Source organism: Tilletiaria anomala (genome assembly GCF_000711695.1).
Source record: "Tilletiaria anomala UBC 951 chromosome Unknown K437scaffold_59, whole genome shotgun sequence".
NCBI lineage: Eukaryota > Fungi > Basidiomycota > Exobasidiomycetes > Georgefischeriales > Tilletiariaceae > Tilletiaria > Tilletiaria anomala.
Genome location: NW_013546963.1, coordinates 1 through 18,677, shown reverse-complemented (window position 1 = coordinate 18,677; position 18,677 = coordinate 1). Strand labels below are relative to the sequence as shown.

The 18,677-nt window shown below is 61.4% G+C and overlaps 6 protein-coding genes across 6 annotated transcripts; 2 read left to right on the top strand and 4 right to left on the bottom strand.

The window, feature by feature from the left end:
- Positions 1 to 668: 668 nt before the first annotated feature.
- K437DRAFT_257391 (Ctr-domain-containing protein) lies at positions 669 to 2,065 on the top strand. Its single transcript, XM_013386981.1, has 2 exons — positions 669 to 1,068; positions 1,139 to 2,065. Exons 1-2 carry the CDS (start codon positions 893 to 895, stop codon positions 1,878 to 1,880), a joined length of 918 nt encoding a protein of 305 aa, XP_013242435.1. The 5' UTR covers positions 669 to 892; the 3' UTR covers positions 1,881 to 2,065.
- A 47-nt stretch (positions 2,066 to 2,112) lies between these two features.
- Positions 2,113 to 6,113, bottom strand: K437DRAFT_147093 (uncharacterized protein). The gene is made up of 3 exons (XM_013386980.1): positions 5,260 to 6,113; positions 2,354 to 5,169; positions 2,113 to 2,245 (listed from the first exon to the last, which is right to left on the bottom strand). Exons 1-2 carry the CDS (start codon positions 5,915 to 5,917, stop codon positions 2,453 to 2,455), a joined length of 3,375 nt encoding a protein of 1,124 aa, XP_013242434.1. The 5' UTR covers positions 5,918 to 6,113; the 3' UTR covers positions 2,113 to 2,245; positions 2,354 to 2,452.
- Positions 6,114 to 6,358: 245 nt separating this feature from the next.
- On the top strand, positions 6,359 to 9,042 carry K437DRAFT_257390 (mitochondrial carrier). Its single transcript, XM_013386979.1, has 3 exons — positions 6,359 to 6,725; positions 6,831 to 7,227; positions 7,362 to 9,042. The coding sequence occupies exons 1-3, from the start codon at positions 6,634 to 6,636 to the stop codon at positions 8,604 to 8,606; spliced, it is 1,734 nt and encodes a 577-aa protein (XP_013242433.1). The 5' UTR covers positions 6,359 to 6,633; the 3' UTR covers positions 8,607 to 9,042.
- Positions 8,641 to 9,258, bottom strand: K437DRAFT_147022 (uncharacterized protein). Its single transcript, XM_013386978.1, has one exon. It carries the CDS (start codon positions 9,095 to 9,097, stop codon positions 8,675 to 8,677), a length of 423 nt encoding a protein of 140 aa, XP_013242432.1. The 5' UTR covers positions 9,098 to 9,258; the 3' UTR covers positions 8,641 to 8,674.
- K437DRAFT_146972 (uncharacterized protein) lies at positions 9,258 to 13,661 on the bottom strand. The gene is made up of 2 exons (XM_013386977.1): positions 13,109 to 13,661; positions 9,258 to 12,992 (listed from the first exon to the last, which is right to left on the bottom strand). Exons 1-2 carry the CDS (start codon positions 13,372 to 13,374, stop codon positions 9,419 to 9,421), a joined length of 3,840 nt encoding a protein of 1,279 aa, XP_013242431.1. The 5' UTR covers positions 13,375 to 13,661; the 3' UTR covers positions 9,258 to 9,418.
- Positions 13,662 to 14,724: 1,063 nt separating this feature from the next.
- On the bottom strand, positions 14,725 to 17,203 carry K437DRAFT_257386 (uncharacterized protein). The gene is made up of 6 exons (XM_013386976.1): positions 16,717 to 17,203; positions 16,280 to 16,642; positions 16,003 to 16,221; positions 15,657 to 15,929; positions 15,227 to 15,565; positions 14,725 to 15,103 (listed from the first exon to the last, which is right to left on the bottom strand). Exons 1-6 carry the CDS (start codon positions 17,155 to 17,157, stop codon positions 14,819 to 14,821), a joined length of 1,920 nt encoding a protein of 639 aa, XP_013242430.1. The 5' UTR covers positions 17,158 to 17,203; the 3' UTR covers positions 14,725 to 14,818.
- Between the last annotated feature and the right edge of the window lie 1,474 nt (positions 17,204 to 18,677).

Here is an 18,677-nt window from a genome sequence, read left to right as displayed (position 1 = left end):
TCAAAAGGCGAGGGTGTGGATGAAGGGAGGCAAACGCGGCCTCCGAGAACGGCAAAGTGAGGCGAGGAAAGTGTGGCTGCAGATGGTGTGTTGCAGATAAGATGTTCTCTCCATTCACCTTTGCTCACCAGTACTATGCCTAGTGTTGGGATAGACGATCGATCGACGAGGAGACGTGTCGAGATGTGGTCACGTGACCAACGAGTCGTGTCACGTCATGTCCCGCCCATGCGGTCTTGCGAGTGCTTTGAAGCAATTCGGCAAATAAAAAGGCGTTGTGTAGATTTAGACTGAATTGGAGCAAACCTGGTCTGGTCCCTCTCTGTTCGGTGGAGTAATTACATGCAATATACTATGCTGTTTTGTTTTCAATTCCCTTGGCTTGGTTGGATCGGGCGGGCACCGCCTTCATCACTGCGGCGAAAAGCGGCGGCGGATCAGGGTCAAGAGGCCAAAGTCGAGCCTGAGTCTACGCAATAAGCTGCTCCAGAGGTAGAAAAGGTGGATGGTTTGTATGTGAGACAACGCTAGCTGGCCAGGCCTGCAAGAACGAAGGGGGGGTGGGAGGATATATACAAGCAGCGAGAGTTGACTGTGACAACCAAATAGAAAGTGTGAGTGACGCGGCGACAACATGCGTCCTTGCAGTAACCCTAACAGCCGTCAATCTCGGCGCGAAACTGGGAAACGCTCCGAGAGGAAAGGGCGGAAAGCGGAGCGCACCTTTCCTTCTCCCTCCGCCTTTGCTTGGCGTTCTGATCATTTTCTCAAACCCCAGTCCCCCGGGAGCACGCATATAATATAGATCCGACACCGACACCCTGTCTCTAGAGGGCCTTGCCTTGCCTGCACCCGCACACTGGCAGACTCACAGGAAACATCTCACACCGCCATGTCCGCCCCACGCTTCGTTTATGCGCGCCACGGCGACAGCATGGGCAGTTCCTCATCCAGCAGCATGAGCGGTATGGACATGGCCTCCGGCAGCAGCAGCAGCACCGGCTGCGTGACAAACATGCTCGGCAACTGGGAAACGACAGGCGTCTGCGTGCTCACCTCATCCTGGCGGTGCGTGCTGCGCCTCTTCGTGTTCCGTCGCCCTCCGCTGACACACGCATTTGGATAACACCCTCTGCAGGATCCAGAACAAGGCCATGTTCGCGGGCACCTGCATCGGCGTCTTTCTCCTCGTCGTGCTCATCGAGATGGTCCGCCGCTGGGGACGCGAGTGGGACCGCTACATTGTCCGCAAGGAGATTGCCGCTCGCGCCCACTTTCTCGCCACCGCCACCCCCCTCGAGCCGTCCGCGGGGATGCCAGGAGCGCACAACGGCGCAGCGTCACCGGACGACAAGGAGAGCAGCAGCGGCGGCCACACCGAGAGCCAGAGCCATGCAGTCGCGATTCAGGCGCCTACACCGTGGAATGGAAGGTTGACGGCATGTCCTAACTCTCTGCAGCAACGGGCTTTCTCTGCTGGTCTACCGCCAAACGGCGCCGCGGCAGCATGCTGGTCCACGCCGATACGCGCATCTCGCTTCCGCCCGACGCTCTTCCAGCAAGCGGTCCGCTCACTGCTGTACGCGATCCAGTTCGCAGGCGCATACATCGTCATGCTCATCGCCATGACGTTTAACGGATACATTCTGCTCAGTATCGTGCTCGGCGGCTTCTTCAGCCACTTTGTCAGCACGTGGGACGCACTCGCCTTCGATCTCGCCAGCACCGACCAGGACCCTTACTTGCTCGCGAATGGCGGCGGCACCGGCGCCGGCGCCGGAGTTGAATCTCTTGGTGCAAACGGTGCTTGCGCCGCCACCGCCGCAGCAGCAAAAGCGAGTGACCAGTCGTACCATGCCAGCGGAGTATGCTGTGGCTAGCTGGTCCATGCCAGCGCTCGTCCTTCCTGATTTGTGTCCTCCTCGCAAAGCCCGATGGACGTCAAGACTACTAAGTGCCTCTGAAAACGCAACGCAACGCAGCACACCACACCACACCACTCTCACGCTCTGCCCCGTGGTCTTACTTGTAATTGTAAAATAACATCGCATTTCATTGAGCCCGACTGCACATGCGCCTCCTCGTCCTGCGAAGCGCACGCAGCGACATGAACACGGAGCGGGGATGAACGATGCCACTGCGTTGCAGGGCGTGGCGAGCGCAGCAGAGGTGTCTATTCAAACAGTTCGACAGTCTCGTTGCTGCCGATCGCGACGACTCTTGCGCCATATTCGAATGGATCCGCCTGCCGAGTGAGCCAGACAACAGACGGCAGGAGAGACAAGAGCGCGCAAGGTCAGTCCTCGTGCGCCGAACACAGTGCTGTTCCATGCTGCAGAATGTGAACACTCACATCGAACGCGATATAGTCGTCCTGGTGTTTGTTTCTGTTGCGCCAGCCTTGGTCGAGCCCGAAGATCTCATCAAGGCTGCGTGCGTCCAGATGGAGGGGTCAGCATGGTAGCGAAAGCGGGGCAAACAACGTCAGCAACGATGCAACAATCTTCTCCCGCCGTCTTTGTCTAGCGCCTCTAGCCACGCACCTGTTGGAAAGCAAGCTGACGACGTCCTCCTCATCGAGGAGGCCGTCTGTCTCCTTGGCGGCAAATGTGGCGTCGAACAGAAGATTAGCCGCCTGCCAGCCCTCCTCGATGCGGAACGCGACCTTAACGCCGGCCCTCAGCAGTGTGCTGAGCGTTGTCTCCTTCGTCAGCGGCGGGCCGGGGAGGGAGCGGCGCTCGTCCCACGTGATGCCCCACGTGCGCGGGCTTAGCAGTACGGCAATGTTGTGCTCGGCGAGCTGCTCCGGCAGCCTGGCCCCTGCTAGCGGCGCCTCGGACGCGTTGGAGATGATGAGGCGCACGTGCGGGAAGCGCTGCTTGAGCGCGATGAGCGATGCGATGTGCGATGCCCGGGCCGCTTGCACGACCAGCGGCAAGTGCCCGCGCACGACGCGTGACCAAACGTCGTCGCGGTCGCCTTTGCGCCCACTGCCGTCTTCGCCGTCCTGCAGCAGCTGGCGCAGGAGGACGAGCTGCTCCGAGATGGACGGCGGGCCGCCGTAATGCGTCAGGGCGACATGCATGGCAACTTCTTCATGTCGGATCGCGCCTTTCTCCAGGCGCGTCTGCACGCCGGTGGAGAATTGCGTCGAGACGCCGCGCAGGAAGCCGTCGCCCTGTGGCGGGACGATGGAGCTGACGACGCCGTGGGCGTGTCCCCGTGTCAGGTCGTTCCCGCCCCACTGCAAGCCGTCGACGGCGCGCGCGATCGGCCAGTCCTGCAGCGCCGCGCGGTAGTTACTCGCGACGAACCCTTTCTCCGCGAACGGATCGAGGACGGCGCCGTCGGACGTCTCCTGCTCGGACGCGATATCCGTTAGACCAAGGTTGCTGCCGAACGACTGAATTCCCGGCAAGATGGCTCCGCCGTGCAGGTCCACCTCCTCTTCTGGCCGCAACGAGGTGCTGTCGCACGCACGGTACAGCTCTGCTTCCTCGTCACGCAAGCCTTGTAAGTGCAAAGGGCCCAAGCCTTCGCTGCAGATCGTCAGCTGCCCATCGCGCAATACAACGGTGCCACCCGAGGCGGCGCCGGCACCATTGTCAGCGATTCCGTGCCATGCCGCCGTTGCGGCGGGTCCCAAGTAGTGCGCGCGGATGCCACTTCGCCTGCGCCCGTCGCGCGTGAAGACCTTGGTGACGTTCTTGAAGCGGACCTCCCTGACGCTGCGCACGGGCGTGCTGAAGGGCAGCGCCTCGAACTCCATGATCTCGCGCTTGGACGCTGCGATGCGCGCAATGTCCGCTTCGTAGCGCGCCGATGGCGGCGCAGCGGATAGCGGCGCTACCGTCCCGCGCGCAGCCGTGCCGTGGCGGGCGGACGCGGCGGGCGGCAGCTCAGGCGACGGGACGTGCGCGTGTGCAAGCTGCTCCTGGCCGTCGATCCAGACCTGCACGGGTGTGGCGCCGAGGCGGAGCGGGTGGGTGTTCCAGACGACGACGTCGGCGTCGTAGCCGTTCTGCACCATACCGAGGCGATGGCCCATGCCGATGGCGCGCGCGGCGGCGGATGTGACGCCTGCCAGGGCGCTCGGCGCGTCGAGGCCAAAGTGGTGCCCTTGCGCCGCCTGGTTGAGGATCCGCCGCGAGTCCGTCACGGGGTGGTCCGACTTGTAGAGCGGCGTCAGTCCGGCGTGCTTGAGCAGCGCACCCAAGTGCGGCCCGCCAAAGTAGGCTTCCATCTTGTAGTTGCCGTTCGTGCTGAATATCGCCACCGCGGGCGGCGGGTCCATTTCCGGCGCGTACGAGTCGTTGTGCACGGGGCGGTAGACGCGTTTGATGAGCTCCGGCACGAGCCAGGCCTCATGCGCGTGGTGAAACGCGGCGACGGGGAACTTGAACTCGTTGGAGAGGCGCACGAACGACTCAAAGTCAGTCGATGTGTAGCAGTGCGTGTTCACCTTGACTTGTCCGCGCAGGACCGCGACGAGCGCCTCGAGCTCCAGCTCGGTTGGGAAGCGCCGTTCAGTCTCAGCAGCAGGAGCGGCCGTAATAGAGGCTTCTCCCGAGTTGGCGCCCCTACCTTCGACCTGCTGCTGCTGATGGTGGAAGCCGAGAGCGCGTTCGCAGAAGGCATCCTGCTGGTCGCGCAGCTTGCTCGCGCGCTCGAAGAGCTGGCGGAAGCCCCACTGCTCATCCATCCTGTTAATCCCATACAGCCTGCGCGCGTTCTCACCGCACGCCATCTTTATGTGCCGCCACGGCACGTGTGGGACGGACGACGAAGATGAAGAAGCGTAGACGCCGCCGGGTGCGAAACCGGTCGCGTTCAGGTGGGCGTCGTACGCGCGACGCTCGTCGCTAGAGAGCAAGGCGAGCTGCTCGTTTGCGTGTCCGGGTAGTACGAGCTCGCGGGGGGGCTCTACGACGCGTTCGCTGGGGCCGTGCTCGCGGGTGGGACGCAGCTTGATGACAAACGCCTGCCCCCCAATGTTGCCGCCGCTGCCGGGTAGGACGAGGCCGGTGGTGATGCCGCCGGCGACGGTGCGCTTGAAGGACAGGTCATGCTGGTTCAGCCCATCGAGCGAGCGTAGGAAAGGCGCTAGCGGCGTCTGCCGCGTGTTTGTGTCTTCCACGCTCGGCAGCGTCGGCAGCTGGTCGACGCCCACTGAGGCGAGCGGACAGAAAGACCAGGAGTGTCAGGTCAGAACAGGGCGGCACGGAGAGAGCTGCAAGGGAAGAAAACAAGAACACTCACTGTGAACATGGACGTCGACGAGACCGGGCGTGACCCATCTACCTGCCGCATCAAAGACGGCCTCCTGCTCTTCGCGCGCGAGCGGCGCGGCACCTGCGCTCTGAACGATGTCCTTGATGATGCCGCGCTCGAGGATGATGTCGACACCACGACGCACCTCGGTTCCATCGTGAGCGCCGGTCCACAGCGTGGCATTGACGATGTGCGTGCGTCCTTTGGGGCCGGCGTGCGCGCTGTGCATGGCGGCGGCGAAGCGGTCGCTCTGCGTGCGGCGCTCGCTGAATGCCGTCCGGCCCGGCGGCGGCCCCGCGCGGGCGGCAGTAAAGCGGCACTGCTCGAGCGCGGCAGAGAACTGCTGCAGGGCCAGCGGCGCGGAAGTGGTGGTTGCGTCCTTGCTAGCTCCCGACGACGGCGAAGGGGAGCGGGGGTAGGGGTGGTGGGCGAAGCCGAAGCCGAGGCTGATGCTGGGGAAGTTGCTGAGGACGTGCTTGGTCAGCGAAGCGACGTCGCGGAAGGCAAGGATGAACGCGAGGACGAAGAGCAGCATCCGGCCCCACGTTCTTCGGCCGGGCCTGCTGGGCTCCTGCTGCTGCAGTGTCGACGACGACGGCAGGACGGTGCCGGCGCCTTCGGCGCGAGGTTGCTGCCAGGTGCCCATGCTGCTTACCGACCAGGCTTGGAGCTTTGAACGTCCAGCGCGGGTAGGGGACGGTAGTGTCAGAGCCAGCTCGCTCGCTCTCGAGAGGCGTAGGGCAGCTTCCTTGACGGGGGAGGGTCCATGCTGCTGCTGCGGGGTGGCGGTCGTCGTCGTCGTTGGTCATATATATACACCCATCGTCACCAGCCAAGCGGGGGGGAATGAGCAACGGCTGCGTTGGACTTGGTCGGCCGAAACACCTGCGAGTCGACAGGGGAAACTGGCGCAGATTCCGGGGGATTTAGGGTTGACAAACGGAGGATCTGTCCATCTCCCCGGGAAAAGGTGTGGGGATTGCACCGAATAGATTCAGAGACCCAAGCACGCATCATTGCTATGCTTCTTGTTGTTGTCTTGGTCCCAGCTGGACACGGCTGCGTGCTCCGCGGCTCACTCTCCGCTGTCCCTTGCTGAAGTTACGACAGAAGTGGCCACCATCGGAGGTGTGCCGTCATGTTGCCCCCAGCGTCACAACGAGGGTGACGCACGCATCGGGGACGGGAGTGTGTCCGCGGTCTGCCGGACAGAGTCGACGGACCACAAAATTGTTACTTGCCATCCATGATCACGTTTCACCCGCCTGCAATGCGTTGAAAACCAAACCCTGAGAACACCGAGCCCGATATCTTCCACCGCCCGCTTGCTCCTACCGCCCCCGCCTCGCCCTTGTGGGTGACATGACCGACGTCCCTGCGGCTCCGTCTGCTTGGGTCGACCTGCTCGCCGGCACCGTCGGCGGCATTGCATCACTCCTCGCGAGCCACCCCTTGTCAGTTGGCCATGGAGGGGAAGAGCCCGTGCCGTGCAATCCCTTCCGAGTAACAGCTGATATTTCTTCTTTCATCTCCTTCACACCGCTGCCTTCTGGTTACAGCGACACCATCAAGACGCGCTTGCAGGCGCAAGCACCGCAGCCGGACGTTCACGATGCACGTCGTTTGAGTGGATCAACCGCGCCAGTCACAGCGGCAGCGAGGCCCGGCCCGGCCGCTGCGCCGCCAACGGAGCGTGGACCCCTCCTCGCACTGTCGCCCGACCCTCGCGCCCGAAAGTCCTATGCATCACTTCTGTCCATTTCGGCATCAGCACCATTGCCGTCGTTGTCGTTGTCGTTGCCCTCTTCATCCTCTCCTTCCTCTTCTTCTTCCCCATGCTTCCCCCCTGCTCAGCAAACACAGCAGCCACACTACACATCGGCGACACAGGCCTTCCGCGTAATCGTGCGTGATGAAAAGTTCATCGGGCTGTACAAGGGCGTGTGTGGACCCATGGTGCGTCCGCGTGGCCGCTGCTCCTGGCCAGGCCCGGTATTGCTTTCTTTCTTCTCACGTCTCACGCAATGCGCTCTGTTTTCCTCCTCTTCTTTCCTTCCCTGCTTTTTTCGGTTGCTCACTCGATCGCTCAGCTGGGTGTGGCGCTGATGAACGCCGCCATCTTCGGCGCGTATTCGCTCTGCCTGCAGATGCTCCAGTCGCAGCAGCATCTCTTCACCTCGTCGCCTGCTCCATCGCCCCACGCGTCACATTTGCCCGCGCAAACACCCGCGCTCCCGTACTACTCACACGACGGCTCCGTGTACCTGGCCACGATCGCTGCAGAGCATGCCCAGCACCACCACCAGCAGCTCTTCTCTAATCAACAACAACAGCAGCAGCCGACCCTTACGCAGATCTTCATCGCCGGCTGTGCCTCTGGGCTGATCTCCGCACTGATCACTACACCCATTGACCTCGTAAAGATCCAAGAGCAAGTACAAGTGCCACTGCAGCCTCCTTCTCGTACGCGTATCCGCCTCGCCGCCTCCTCCTCCTTTAAGGGTATCAGCACTGCGGCTGCAGTTGCTGCGCCGCCAACGACTCTCTCATCGCGAGTGTGGGGCATTCGCACGCTCCACGTCGTGCGCCAGCTGTGGAACGAGGGCGTACGATCCTCGCATCGGAATGCGCTCGATTCTCTGGGCAACACCACGCTCTTCGCTGCAGCCTCGTCCTCGCCATCATCGTCCACGGCGCTAGTACCGCCTTTGGACGCGCGACGGCCCAAGCGAGGGTTCCGATGGCTGCCGCTCCTATCGACGTCGCCCTCGCCCTCGCCGTCACCCTCCCGCTGGCACTGGCTGCACGGCATCCGCGCATTCTACCGCGGCTACGCGATCACCGCCTTGCGCGACCTCGGGTACGGCCCTTACTTTCTCACGTACGAGCTGCTCAACCGCTCCTTCCTAGCTTTATTTCACCAGCAACATCAGACATACGGCTTCGACGCTGCAGCTCTCGCGGCGAGCGGCGGCTGGACCCAGTCGATGATGGAGAACGACGCGCAGCTGCAACCACAGCAGCAGCAGCAGCTCACCTCACTAGAACTCGCAGTCAGCGGAGCCCTGGCAGGCTGCATCGCCTGGGCCAGCACGTTCCCGCTTGATGTGATCAAGACGCGTATCCAAGCCGCCGGTGCTGATCCATCCGCACCCTCGTCTGCTAGCACTTCCTCGATCGTCCACGTCGTGCGCGAGACGTACCGTCGCGAAGGCCTGCGTGCGTTCTTCAAGGGCCTCGGGCCCACCATGCTGCGCGCGGTACCCGCCAACGCGGTACTATTCGTCGCGTACGAAGCGACGAAGAGTGCGCTGCTCACGCATCATCACCTCTAGGATGACCTCATCCCATTATTATGCAGACACGAACAGACGAGGAGCAGCGGCCGGCTATAATTTGCAATTTACAAAGGACCTAAGTAGATGCCTTGCAACTGGGCAAGCAGCTGCGGTCCCTTTCCAACATGACGATATGTATACTCGCACAAAGGAGGCAGTAGACCAGCGGCGCAAAAGAGAACAGGGATAATAGTACACGCAAGGATGCTCTTTTTGAATGCTGCGAGAGTAGAGTGCTTGTACCTTTGTCGTACTTGGTTGGCGCAAAGGGGAGAAGAAAAAAGGGAGCAGCGAGAAAGTGTCTTGTCTATATACGAGCCCTGACCCAGGCTGAGCTGAGACGGACCCGTTGTGATGATGGCGGAGAAAAGGGGGCAGCGCAAAGAGGAACACCGATGTGGAAAAGTAGCGGCAGGGGGCCCTTTCGCGATGAATGACAGGAATGGGAAAGCCGATCGGCGCAATGCTTGGGACGACGGCATTCGCATGATACTCTCTGCGGCGGAGCAGAATGCATGTTGGTCGTGTGGGTTTTCGTGAGAGCGGACTTGACTGGCGGCAAGCAACTCGTGGGGAGAGGCGATAACGAGTGTTCGAGTGAGATGGGTGGCATGGTAGGCGAATGCTTTCTTGTATAGGTGTGGTGAGATTTTGCGATATAGGTGCGGTATCGTGTTCTTGCTTTCTCTTTTCTGGTCAAAAGTTGCTCTAGCACTGTGAGCCAGGGTGCCTGTGTACCCGGTGGGAGGGAATCCCTCCTCTTCTGAATCTACGCTCGTTCATGGTCATGCTCGTCCCGCCACACCAGGCTACTCCCTCCATGACCGCGCCCGATCCCCGCCTGTGCCAAGCAACGCACCGATGAGGTCGCGCGCGGTGTTGACGATCTCGACCGCGCGTCCAATCAGACCGCCTTCATCCTCATCCACATAGTCGTCTGCGAGCGGCACGCGCACACCGTCCTCTCTCCTCGGCGCGACAAGTGCGCCGGTCGAGTTTGGCTTCCGCGGGACGACGGGGCTGTTCGGCCCGCCTGAGATAGACGTGCCGGCGCTACCGCTGCTGCTCCGCGAGCGCGCGAGCGCAAACGTCGGTGTGTTGAGCGGCGTCGGTCCGACTTCCTGCGGGCTGGCGGGATTGTTCGAGGGTACGTTGGCCGTATCGACGCTCAGCTCGCTGGCGGACGCTCCGGCAGATTGCCCAATGGAGCGTTGGTACTTTTGTCGGGCCGCTTGAGCCTCCTTGCTCTTTGTCGACGCAGCGGAGGAGGCCGAGAATCCTTTGTCGCCAGAAGCAGATGAGTTGTTGTCCGACCAGTAGCTGCCGCTACTGTTCCCGTACAGGGCTGCGTCGAAATCAGAGCCCTGACCGAGAACGGGGCTGGCGGGGAAGTTGGGACTTGCGATGTCGAACGACCCGCGGTTGTCCGAGTCAGAGTCGACATTCGGGCGTGAAGCGGCGGCGGCGTAGGCAGAAGAGGAGGGAGGAGGGCCGTGGCCGCCAGCGCCTGCTGACCGCCTGCCGTTCCCTTTTGACGGGGCAGCCGATGATCGATACGACTGTGGCGACGGGGCGCCTGAGCGCTCGGCGCCTTTGCCGGCAGCACCACGGCAAGCTGCGCCATGCGAGCCATCAAAGCTGCCGGCTGGCGACAGCGATGCACTCCCGCTGCCACCGGCGGCACTGCCATTGTTGCTGCTACTCCTGCTGCGCGGCACCCGCGCGGCATCCTGAATGCGCTCGTACGACGCGGAGCTGCCGAGACGCTGCGAGGGCCGCCCGCGCGATTCTACCGCGTTTTCGTCGAATGCACCGGCGCCGCTGCTAGTGCTGGTGCTGCTGCCATTGCGCATGATCTGAATCGCGCCGGGCGCGTGTGCGTACACGTCGTCCTCGCCGCCCATGTTGGCCGATGCGATGGAAGTGTACGGCGGCGCATCGTCCGGGTGCGCATCAAAGTCTGCACCCGCGCCAGCGGGCACGGGTGGCCGTCGGCGCGTAGCGAAGCCTTTGTAAACGCTAGCAGCGTTGCCCACGTGCTCGGGAGAGGTGGAGGCGGCGCTCGCGCTGCTACCAGCGTCGCCATCGGACTGCGTGGCGGATGAGCCAGACGGTGAGAAGGAGGATGAGCCCGGCTGGCTGCCGCCGTACTCTGCTGCGGAGGCTGGTCCGAACGCCGAGTTCGGCTGCTGCGCAGGTGCACCTATACCAACAGCTCTGGCAGTAGCAACAGTGCGGGAGCTGATGCTCTGCCCCGGTGCAGGCTGGTAGTCGTCTCCGAGGTCAGGCCCGCTAAAGTAGTCAAAGTCACCTGCAGACTGCAGGTCGTCGTCGGCATCACCCCAGTGGCTGCTGCCTACGGCGCCGGACGACGCTTTGGCCGTGACCGTGGTTGGCAAAGTCTGCGTGACAGCCACAGCAGACACGGAAGAGGAGAATCGATGGCCACCCGAGCTGTTGGCAGCTGCCGCCGCCGCTGCTGCTGCTGCTGCCGCAGCGCCGGGCTGTAGGATAGGCCCGTACGTGCCTGGATCGGGGTACGTCTGCACGCCGGCGCTGAAGCCGCCGCCCTGGACCCAGTCGGTGTGTGCACCGGTGGTGAAGCCGGTCGGGTCGACGACGGCGGGGCTGGGTGAAGGGTAAGCCTCGCTGGTCTTGAGGCGCGTCGGCGCGAGCTTGGCGATGATTGAGTAGGCCGGCGAAGTGGAGCGCGAGTTGCTCGTACCGCCTTCGCTGTGCGACGAGGTAGACGAGTAGCGCGCGCTGTGCGAGTCATGCGTAGTCGCGCCTGATGACCTGCTGCTGTTGCTGCTGTTGGTAGTAGAGCGCATCGCGCCGAACGACGGCGCAGAAGAGTCTGAGCCGGAATCCGAGCCGGACGTGCGCGGGGACGACTTCATCGTTAGCAGCTCATCATCCTCGTCGCTGCTGTCGTCTCCGCCACCGCCACCACGCGAGGGGCGAGAAGTAGCGCCGGAGGCAGCACCATGACGTGCCGAATCCTCATCGTCGTTGACCAGTCCGGCATGTCGGTGCTGATCCTCGTCGTTATCCTCTTCTCCCTCCTCCTCTTCTTTTCCTTCTTCATCCTCATCCTCCCCGTCCTCCTCGTCATCATCATCATCGTAATCAAACTGAGCGCCGCTCGAATAACGATGCGCGTCTGCTGCCGCCGCAGCCGCAGCCGCAGCTGCGGCGGCAGCGGCAGCGGCAGCGGCAGCGTACTGCTCGTGGTCGATGGCGATGCACTGCTCGACGCGCTGGTTAAACGAGATGTGCCGCTTCTCGCGTGCGCCGTAGCCGCCGGCTGACGAGGATGCAGTGTCGTTCGGCGAGCCGGCCGAGTCGGTGCCGTCGACGCGCCGATTGGACACAGGCAGGAAGCGCAAGGAGAAGTTGGCGAGCGCCGAGTTGCACGCGCGGCCTGCTGTTGATGCTGACGAGCCAGTTAGCGGGGGCGAGCCCGAGTCGGACGACGGCGTGCTTGCGCCGCTGGCGCCGAGCGTAGGGGGCGGGGAACCGCGCTGGGTGCCGACCATCTGCGCAAGGTTGCTGTCTGAGCGCGACTCGTGGATGCCGGCATTGGCGCTACTGCCTGCGCCGCACAGCGGGTCCTGGTGCGGATGTCTCAGGTTGCCCGCGATCATCGCGTCGTCGCACGCCTGGCGCTCCTTGACTGCGACCTCGACTGCGGCGCGCTGCTGAGCTTGTGTTTGCTGCTGCTGCGGCTGGTGGTACGCATACGCGACGCTCGGCGGGTAGAGCGCCATCATGTCTCCGCTGCCGGGGTTGGCCATGCGGCCGGGGTGCGAGAGAATGTCAGAGATGGTGCGGTGCTTGAGGATGGACTTTTTGCCGCTGTTGTTTACGTAGCCCGCCGCATAACCCGCGGCGGTACTGCCGCTGCCGCCGGAGCCGGCTGTCGGCGTGCCGAGGCTGCTTAAGATCGTCGTCGAGCCCGGCGTCGGGAGCGTGCCGGGGGACAATACTATGGGAGCGCCGTTGATTAACTGTTGCTGCTGCTGGCTACTGTCGGCGACAGCAAGAGCAGCACTGACACTCGCACTGCCCTTGGTGCCGAGATATACCTCGGCGCCCGGGTCGGCAGTGCCACCGCTGCTGGCGGCGGACCGGCCGTTGAGCCCTGCTACTGGTACCACTGTCGAGCGTCCGCTGCTGCCAAACGCATGCCCTGTGCGCTCGAGCGTTGGCGACGTGATCTGCGGGCTGCCGTCCTTGCCTCCAGCGGCGAGGCTGGCACAGGCGCTGCCACCGTCATCGAGCCCGAAGCGCTCGCTGACTGAGGCAACCTTGGGTGGCGGCACCGGCTCGGCGTGCTCGTGCAGCGGGCCGTAGAGCCACGTGACGTCCGAGTCTTTGAGCCTGTTGACGAGGACATGGAAGGGAAGGGGCAGAAAAGGGGGGAAGACGATGATGGTGAGTACGCTGTATGCTCTGAGCTCGACTCGCCGCATGATGCCGATTTTTGCCCAACTCACCAGTTTAGAGTCTCGGGACTGATGGTCTTAAGGTTGCCCCTCTGCTTGGCCCAGGTCCTCCAACTAGCGTTCTCCAAGCGGACGCCGTTTGCGATCTCGTTCTTGCGTTTGGTCATCACTTTCCAGCTGCTCCACACGTCCTCGTCGGTCCATTTGTGGGAGAGGTAGTCGACGCAGATCGACGGCATACGCGACTCGATCTGTGCATCGTCCGGCGCCGGCAGGTTCGACGCGACGGACGGATACGGAGCGGGTGCGGACATCATCTTGGGCGAGCTTGTGTGCGCTTTGCGAGTGGCCCGGTAGAGCTCACGCAGAAAGGATCAGAAGGGTGTGTGCGTGAGAGAGAAAGAAAATGGCCACAAGGGCAGAGCAAATAAGGCAGAAAAGCCAGCCAGCTGGCCAGCTAGCTAGCTCGCCCACCAGCTTGCACCTCGATTGCTTGCGTCCCCTTCCGCAAAAGCTTGACTCGGCGTCCTTGCTGGCGCCCCGGACAGAGTGAAAAACGATGCCTTTTGAGAGAGGTCAAGAACAGACAGGCAAGCACGTTGATTGGTCCGGTTGCTGCGAGGTTGGCCCAAGCGAATGCGTGTGTCTTGTTTTGAATCAGAGGGAGAAGGGGAGAGAGTGAGAGGGAAAGACAAAGGCAAGCTTGCTCAATGTCCTCTGCTCGGACCCCGTGCGGTGCGTGCAAGCAAATGCTGCGGAGGAAGAGTGGAATGGCCTGCTCGTCGCCGCGAGTGCCAAGTGTCACCGACGGTGGCGTGTGTGCCTGTGGATTGGGAGGCGTGATGGTAAGTGTAGGTGGAGGTATGTGCAAGAGGGAGTGGCGAGCTATGGATGGATGACCTCCTCCATGTACAAGCTGCTGCCGGTGGCTACTTGTGTGTGTGTGCAAAAACGGCAATACCCTCCCGCCTTCACCCACGGCGGCGGAGAGACCAACACACTGCTGTGCCGCCCAACTTTTCTATCGTAAAGACAGACACCACACTACACTCTGTGCCAGCCATGCAATCAAGCAACACAGCAAATCGCCAATCAATCAGCAATCTCACCCTCTCGAGTACAGAGTCCCTGCGCCACGCGCCCACCCCGCTGATGAGAATCCTCCAGGCCACCACCCCATGCTCAAGCGACGCACCACCTTTCTGCTCTTCTGTGCTGTCCAACTCCATGCACCGGCCGAGTGCTGTGCTGTGCTGTCGCCGCTCGTCGTCACCGCATCGCATCGAACAAAGGCGGCCGAGGAAGCGCGCGCGCGTGGAATGCCGAGTGCGCAACAGCAGCGCTGTGCCACGTCCATGTACATACTCGTAAGCGGACAGCGGTCTAACTGCGCTGGTGCCGCCGTTGCCCCCTCCCGCCTTCACTCTATCTCTCTCTCGCTCTCTCTCCCTCCGCCCGCCTGGTGGAACGTGGTGACATTCCCATCCAATTTTACGTGATACGGTTTCGACTGCGAGCGGATGCTTGCTCGGCGATGGTTCGGCTCCCCTGGTTGGACGCGGGAAAGTGGCGGCTCCCCGGACTGCTCGACGTTTCACCCGCTTTTCCGCCCTTCAACACGCTCAGAGTCTAGTGGGTGTTGCACGACAGGACGCCAGATGGGTATACAAATAATAGGGTTCGCGGATATCTAGTTCGAGTACATACATACATACCTCGACGGATCATCGCATGCTCGCACAGACCCAGCGCACCGCTCACTCAATCCGCCTTGTGCAGGCACCATCTAACCATGGACTCGGGCAGCGCCTCCTTCCGCTCTCTGTCCTGTGCAACCTGCACGATCAACGGAGCCGGAACACCAAGGCGCACCTTGACAAACTCGAGCGCAGGCGCTCCCCCTCCTCCAGAGGGCGCGGCGGACGCCCCCGCGGAAGCTAGCGTGGTCGACGAGAGCCACGGCTTGCGCAGCGACACAGACACGCTCAGCGACGTGTTGATCTGCTCTGGTAGCAGGTACGCGAGCATCAGCAACCGCCGGAAGGCCTGTAGCGAGTGAAACGAAGTGGGGAGGAAAACCCACGCAAAAAGTAGCGTCATGAGCGAATTTGTCACAAGAGGCTAGCGGAGCCCGGCAGGAAGCGCCTGCCACCCCTCTTGCTCACACACCTTGAAACACGTAGCGCGATCATGCAGCCCCGTCCTGTGGGCCTGTTGCTTTTGCGGCTGCTGCGCCCCAGCGCCCAACAGGCCCGCATCCCTTGCCCTCTCCCGCGTGCTCTTGAGGTACCCGCGCTGAACCTCGTTCCGCAGCATCTCAAATGTGAACACCCTCCTGTCCCGCGCGACGGACAGGTGCATTGCAGCGATCAGCAGAGCCATCTCCGTATGCGTCAGCGCCAGCAGCGTGCGCAGCTGCGCGTCATCCCGCCGCCCGAGCAGCACGTAGCGCACGCCTGACGCAGTCGGAAGCGGCTCTGAGGGTGTCAGCCCGGCCAAGACCAATAGCTGCAGCGCTCGGCCGGGTGCGTGGTGTTCATTCATCAGCCTAAATGCTCGAGGGGCCGCAGCCGCCATCTTTGCTCCGCTTGGCACTCACCCAAGCCTGGTAGAGAGAACCAATATGGTTCTCCAGCTCCCACTCATGCTGCAGCAGGCTCGCGACGCCCGCAGACTCGAGCGCAGCGCGGCATGCTGCATTCCATGTGCCGACCCATGCACGCCAGCCAGGCGCATCAACTCCTTCTTCGGTCTCCAAGAGCGGGTGTAGCGCCTTCTCTTGCCAGCACTCCAACGTCTCTGACGGCCGACAGTGGATCACGCGGTGCGAGAAGCGCGACTTGACGCGCTTCTCCAACAGGTCCACAGTGTCCTGAGAATGAAGCATCGCATGGCTCAGCAGATGCAGCCTTCGCACCATGGACTGCCTGCGGGAAGGAACATACCAATCTCGTAGCAGTGGCAAGCACAAACAGCCCAGGACGGTACGAGCTGCTCTGCACCGCGTCCAGCAGGACATATAGAAGTGCCTGCTTGGGCCGTAGAGCGAAGTCGTCCATGTTCTCGAGCACGACGATAATTGGCTTCTGCTTCTGCGACCGCTTCTGCTCGGATTGCGTCGTTAGCAGCGATAGTAAGTGGCTCGTCATGGTCGAGATTGATGACTGCATAAAGAGAAGACGTTAGCTCGTATTCATCGCAATCACTCTGCACGCTGCTCACTAGCATCGAGCTCTCCGCCGCGGCGCGAGCCGCTTCGATCTGCTCGTCTTTAGCCTTCTTGCGTCTTGCGCTCAAGCGCTCCTGCGCCAGCTCGGCCCCGTCGCCGTCTGAGCCGACGTCGCAATCGATGTCTTCCACACCGTCCTCTTGCAGCTCTTCCCCCTCCTCGTCGAGGCCTGCCTCGGGCTCATCGTCGTCGTCAAAGTCAATCTGCGAAGCGTAGAGCTCCTCCAGCGCTCCGCACGCTACGAGCTGCCGCACGAGCTCACGCAGTGCGACCTTGTCTGTATTGTGCAATATCGATGTGAGCTTTACCAGGTTGAATTGCGCAGGCTGCACGTCTTGCAAAGCAGCTTCGAACACCTGTAGAGCCGAAAGCGAAGTCAGCATCCAGTGGCCAGGCCATAAGAAGAGAGGGGAAGAGCTTGTGTACACACAGCTGTTTTCCCCGAGCCTGGTGGCCCAAGGAGCAACGCGCTATTGCTTTCGCCTTGCGACAGAGCCTTGAGCATGTTCACCAGCGCGCCTCGCTGCTGTCCCAAACGAAGGCAAGAGTGACAGAGCCGCAGGCGATCGCGCGCTCGCTGTTTCGTTAGTGCGAGGCACTTGGCGTCGTCCGCCTCGCCTGGAACTGGTTCAGCTGGTAATCTGGGCGCATTAGCAGCAGGAGCAGCAGTGGTAGTGCCGTTCACGCCTGCCATACCTGTGTGCTGACAGACTTCTTCTCCATCACCACGGCCATTCATTCGCTGCCGCTTGCTAGGAACAGCGCCTGGCTCGTCACGGTCATGCGCCTCTAGCGCAGCTGGCGAAGCGCCCGCGCCCGCCTGGCGCACAGCGGCTTTGCGTGCGGGGAGCTTGCGTTTCTTTGGTGGCATTGTGCGCTACTGCAGCCAATGTGCCGGTGCTGCCCCCTCCAACGTTGGGATTTCATGAATATATCATTAAGCTACAGTAATGACGGTGAAGGTGTGTGTGCGGAGTGCAGAACCAAGAGCCAATGAACCAGAACTAACTAGAACCCGTTCGGTTTGGTTGGATTGGGACCAGTATTGAAGTTTTCGGTGGCGTGGGACGGAACACAAACCTGCGAATTTCCCCGGATTTGCCATCGGAATCACGGGGAAGATGCGGTGGCGACATGTAAGCGGAGGCCAGCCACAGCGCAACGATCCATGGCAACAGAAAGGCATGAAGTCTCAAGACACAAACATCTGATGATTGATACGTGGACGGCTTCATGCTGTCAGAATGGTTTCTTGTTAACATTGTTTCCATTGTTCGCAGGGCGGCAGCGTTGTCTACGCTATCGTCGCCACATTCAGCTCCAGCTTCTGCCTCTGCTTTCTCACAATATGCACGATGGAATTGCGCGCATGCCTTTGGTTGTTGAGCCTACATGTGCACGATCAACGTAGCCCATGAAACATATCCACTCTGGTTTGAGCACCTCTTCTGGTTGCCGAGTGCGTTGCAATCACTCAACTTCAAGGTGTCATATTCTTTCAGCGCCGTCCCCCACAGATGAACAACGTGATCGTGAATGTCTGCCCCTACATGAAACTTGCCACAGCGAAAGAACCTCCCCTGATCCTCCTTAGTTGCCTATTCGTAGTTGCAAGCATTGCCTCCGCCAGGCGGAGCTTCGAGTGCTGATGGATATCCAGTCCCTAACTTCGAATTGACCTGGAATGCTTTCGGGGCGAGTGGCGCTCAATTTCAAGCCTATGGAATGTTCCATGAATGGCGGATGTAAGTAGAATATCTGGGCCGCCAAAGAAAGTGATTCGGCGCATGTCACCACTGATCGATGCAAAAGTGACTCTCATTTCTTCCGGCATGGTCTTACCGCCGTTCAAAGAGGCCAGCTCCCGCGTCACCAATGTCCCAACTCCTCTGGTTTATCATGTAGACCAAGAGAGCTGGTGTATAGCAATAGAGGCCGAGCACATCGTGCTATCGTAAAAAGCGTACGGTTGAACTAAGTGTCGAAAACGCATCCAACCTCGCAGAACAGTTTGGCCCCTGTGGCCCTCGTTCACTGCAAAAAAGATTCTCGTCTCATGTTGAAGGTGCAATTTTTGGTTTGGGTCCGGCAGGAGAACGTGCTCCTTGGTATCCACTACACGTGGTACAACCTGTGACTGACCCTCTGCCTTTCGCTCAGTCAAGACTTGCCGCGGGAAAATCGCATCAATAAGGCGATTGCATGTGGCGGTAACGAACAAAGACGGACGGCCATGTCCCCGTGCCAGGTTCGTTGAGTCCTCTCAATCGATATACTTTGAAACAGTAGCAAAACTCTCGGTGGAAGATAGCGGGGAAAATGATCAAGGTGCTGGCGTCCGTCACACAGTCACCTTCGGCATGAAGATCGTTCGAAGTGCAAAAGTGTCAA

Coding starts and splice junctions, on each gene's coding strand:
- K437DRAFT_146972 (XM_013386977.1), bottom strand. CDS start 13,374: ATGATGTCCGCACCCGCTCCGTATCCGTCCGTCGCGTCGAACCTGCCG. Junction 12,993..13,108: donor AGTCCCGAGACTCTAAACTG/GTGAGTTGGGCA, acceptor CCTCGTCAACAG/GCTCAAAGACTCGGACGTCA.
- K437DRAFT_257391 (XM_013386981.1), top strand. CDS start 893: ATGTCCGCCCCACGCTTCGTTTATGCGCGCCACGGCGACAGCATGGGC. Junction 1,069..1,138: donor GTGCTCACCTCATCCTGGCG/GTGCGTGCTGCG, acceptor CACCCTCTGCAG/GATCCAGAACAAGGCCATGT.
- K437DRAFT_257390 (XM_013386979.1), top strand. CDS start 6,634: ATGACCGACGTCCCTGCGGCTCCGTCTGCTTGGGTCGACCTGCTCGCC. Junction 6,726..6,830: donor CTCCTCGCGAGCCACCCCTT/GTCAGTTGGCCA, acceptor TTCTGGTTACAG/CGACACCATCAAGACGCGCT. Junction 7,228..7,361: donor AGGGCGTGTGTGGACCCATG/GTGCGTCCGCGT, acceptor TCGATCGCTCAG/CTGGGTGTGGCGCTGATGAA.
- K437DRAFT_147022 (XM_013386978.1), bottom strand. CDS start 9,097: ATGCGAATGCCGTCGTCCCAAGCATTGCGCCGATCGGCTTTCCCATTC.
- K437DRAFT_147093 (XM_013386980.1), bottom strand. CDS start 5,917: ATGGGCACCTGGCAGCAACCTCGCGCCGAAGGCGCCGGCACCGTCCTG. Junction 5,170..5,259: donor CGTCGACGTCCATGTTCACA/GTGAGTGTTCTT, acceptor CGCTCGCCTCAG/TGGGCGTCGACCAGCTGCCG.
- K437DRAFT_257386 (XM_013386976.1), bottom strand. CDS start 17,157: ATGCCACCAAAGAAACGCAAGCTCCCCGCACGCAAAGCCGCTGTGCGC. Junction 16,222..16,279: donor CGGCGGAGAGCTCGATGCTA/GTGAGCAGCGTG, acceptor CTCTTTATGCAG/TCATCAATCTCGACCATGAC. Junction 15,566..15,656: donor GTTCTCTCTACCAGGCTTGG/GTGAGTGCCAAG, acceptor CGAGCGCTGCAG/CTATTGGTCTTGGCCGGGCT.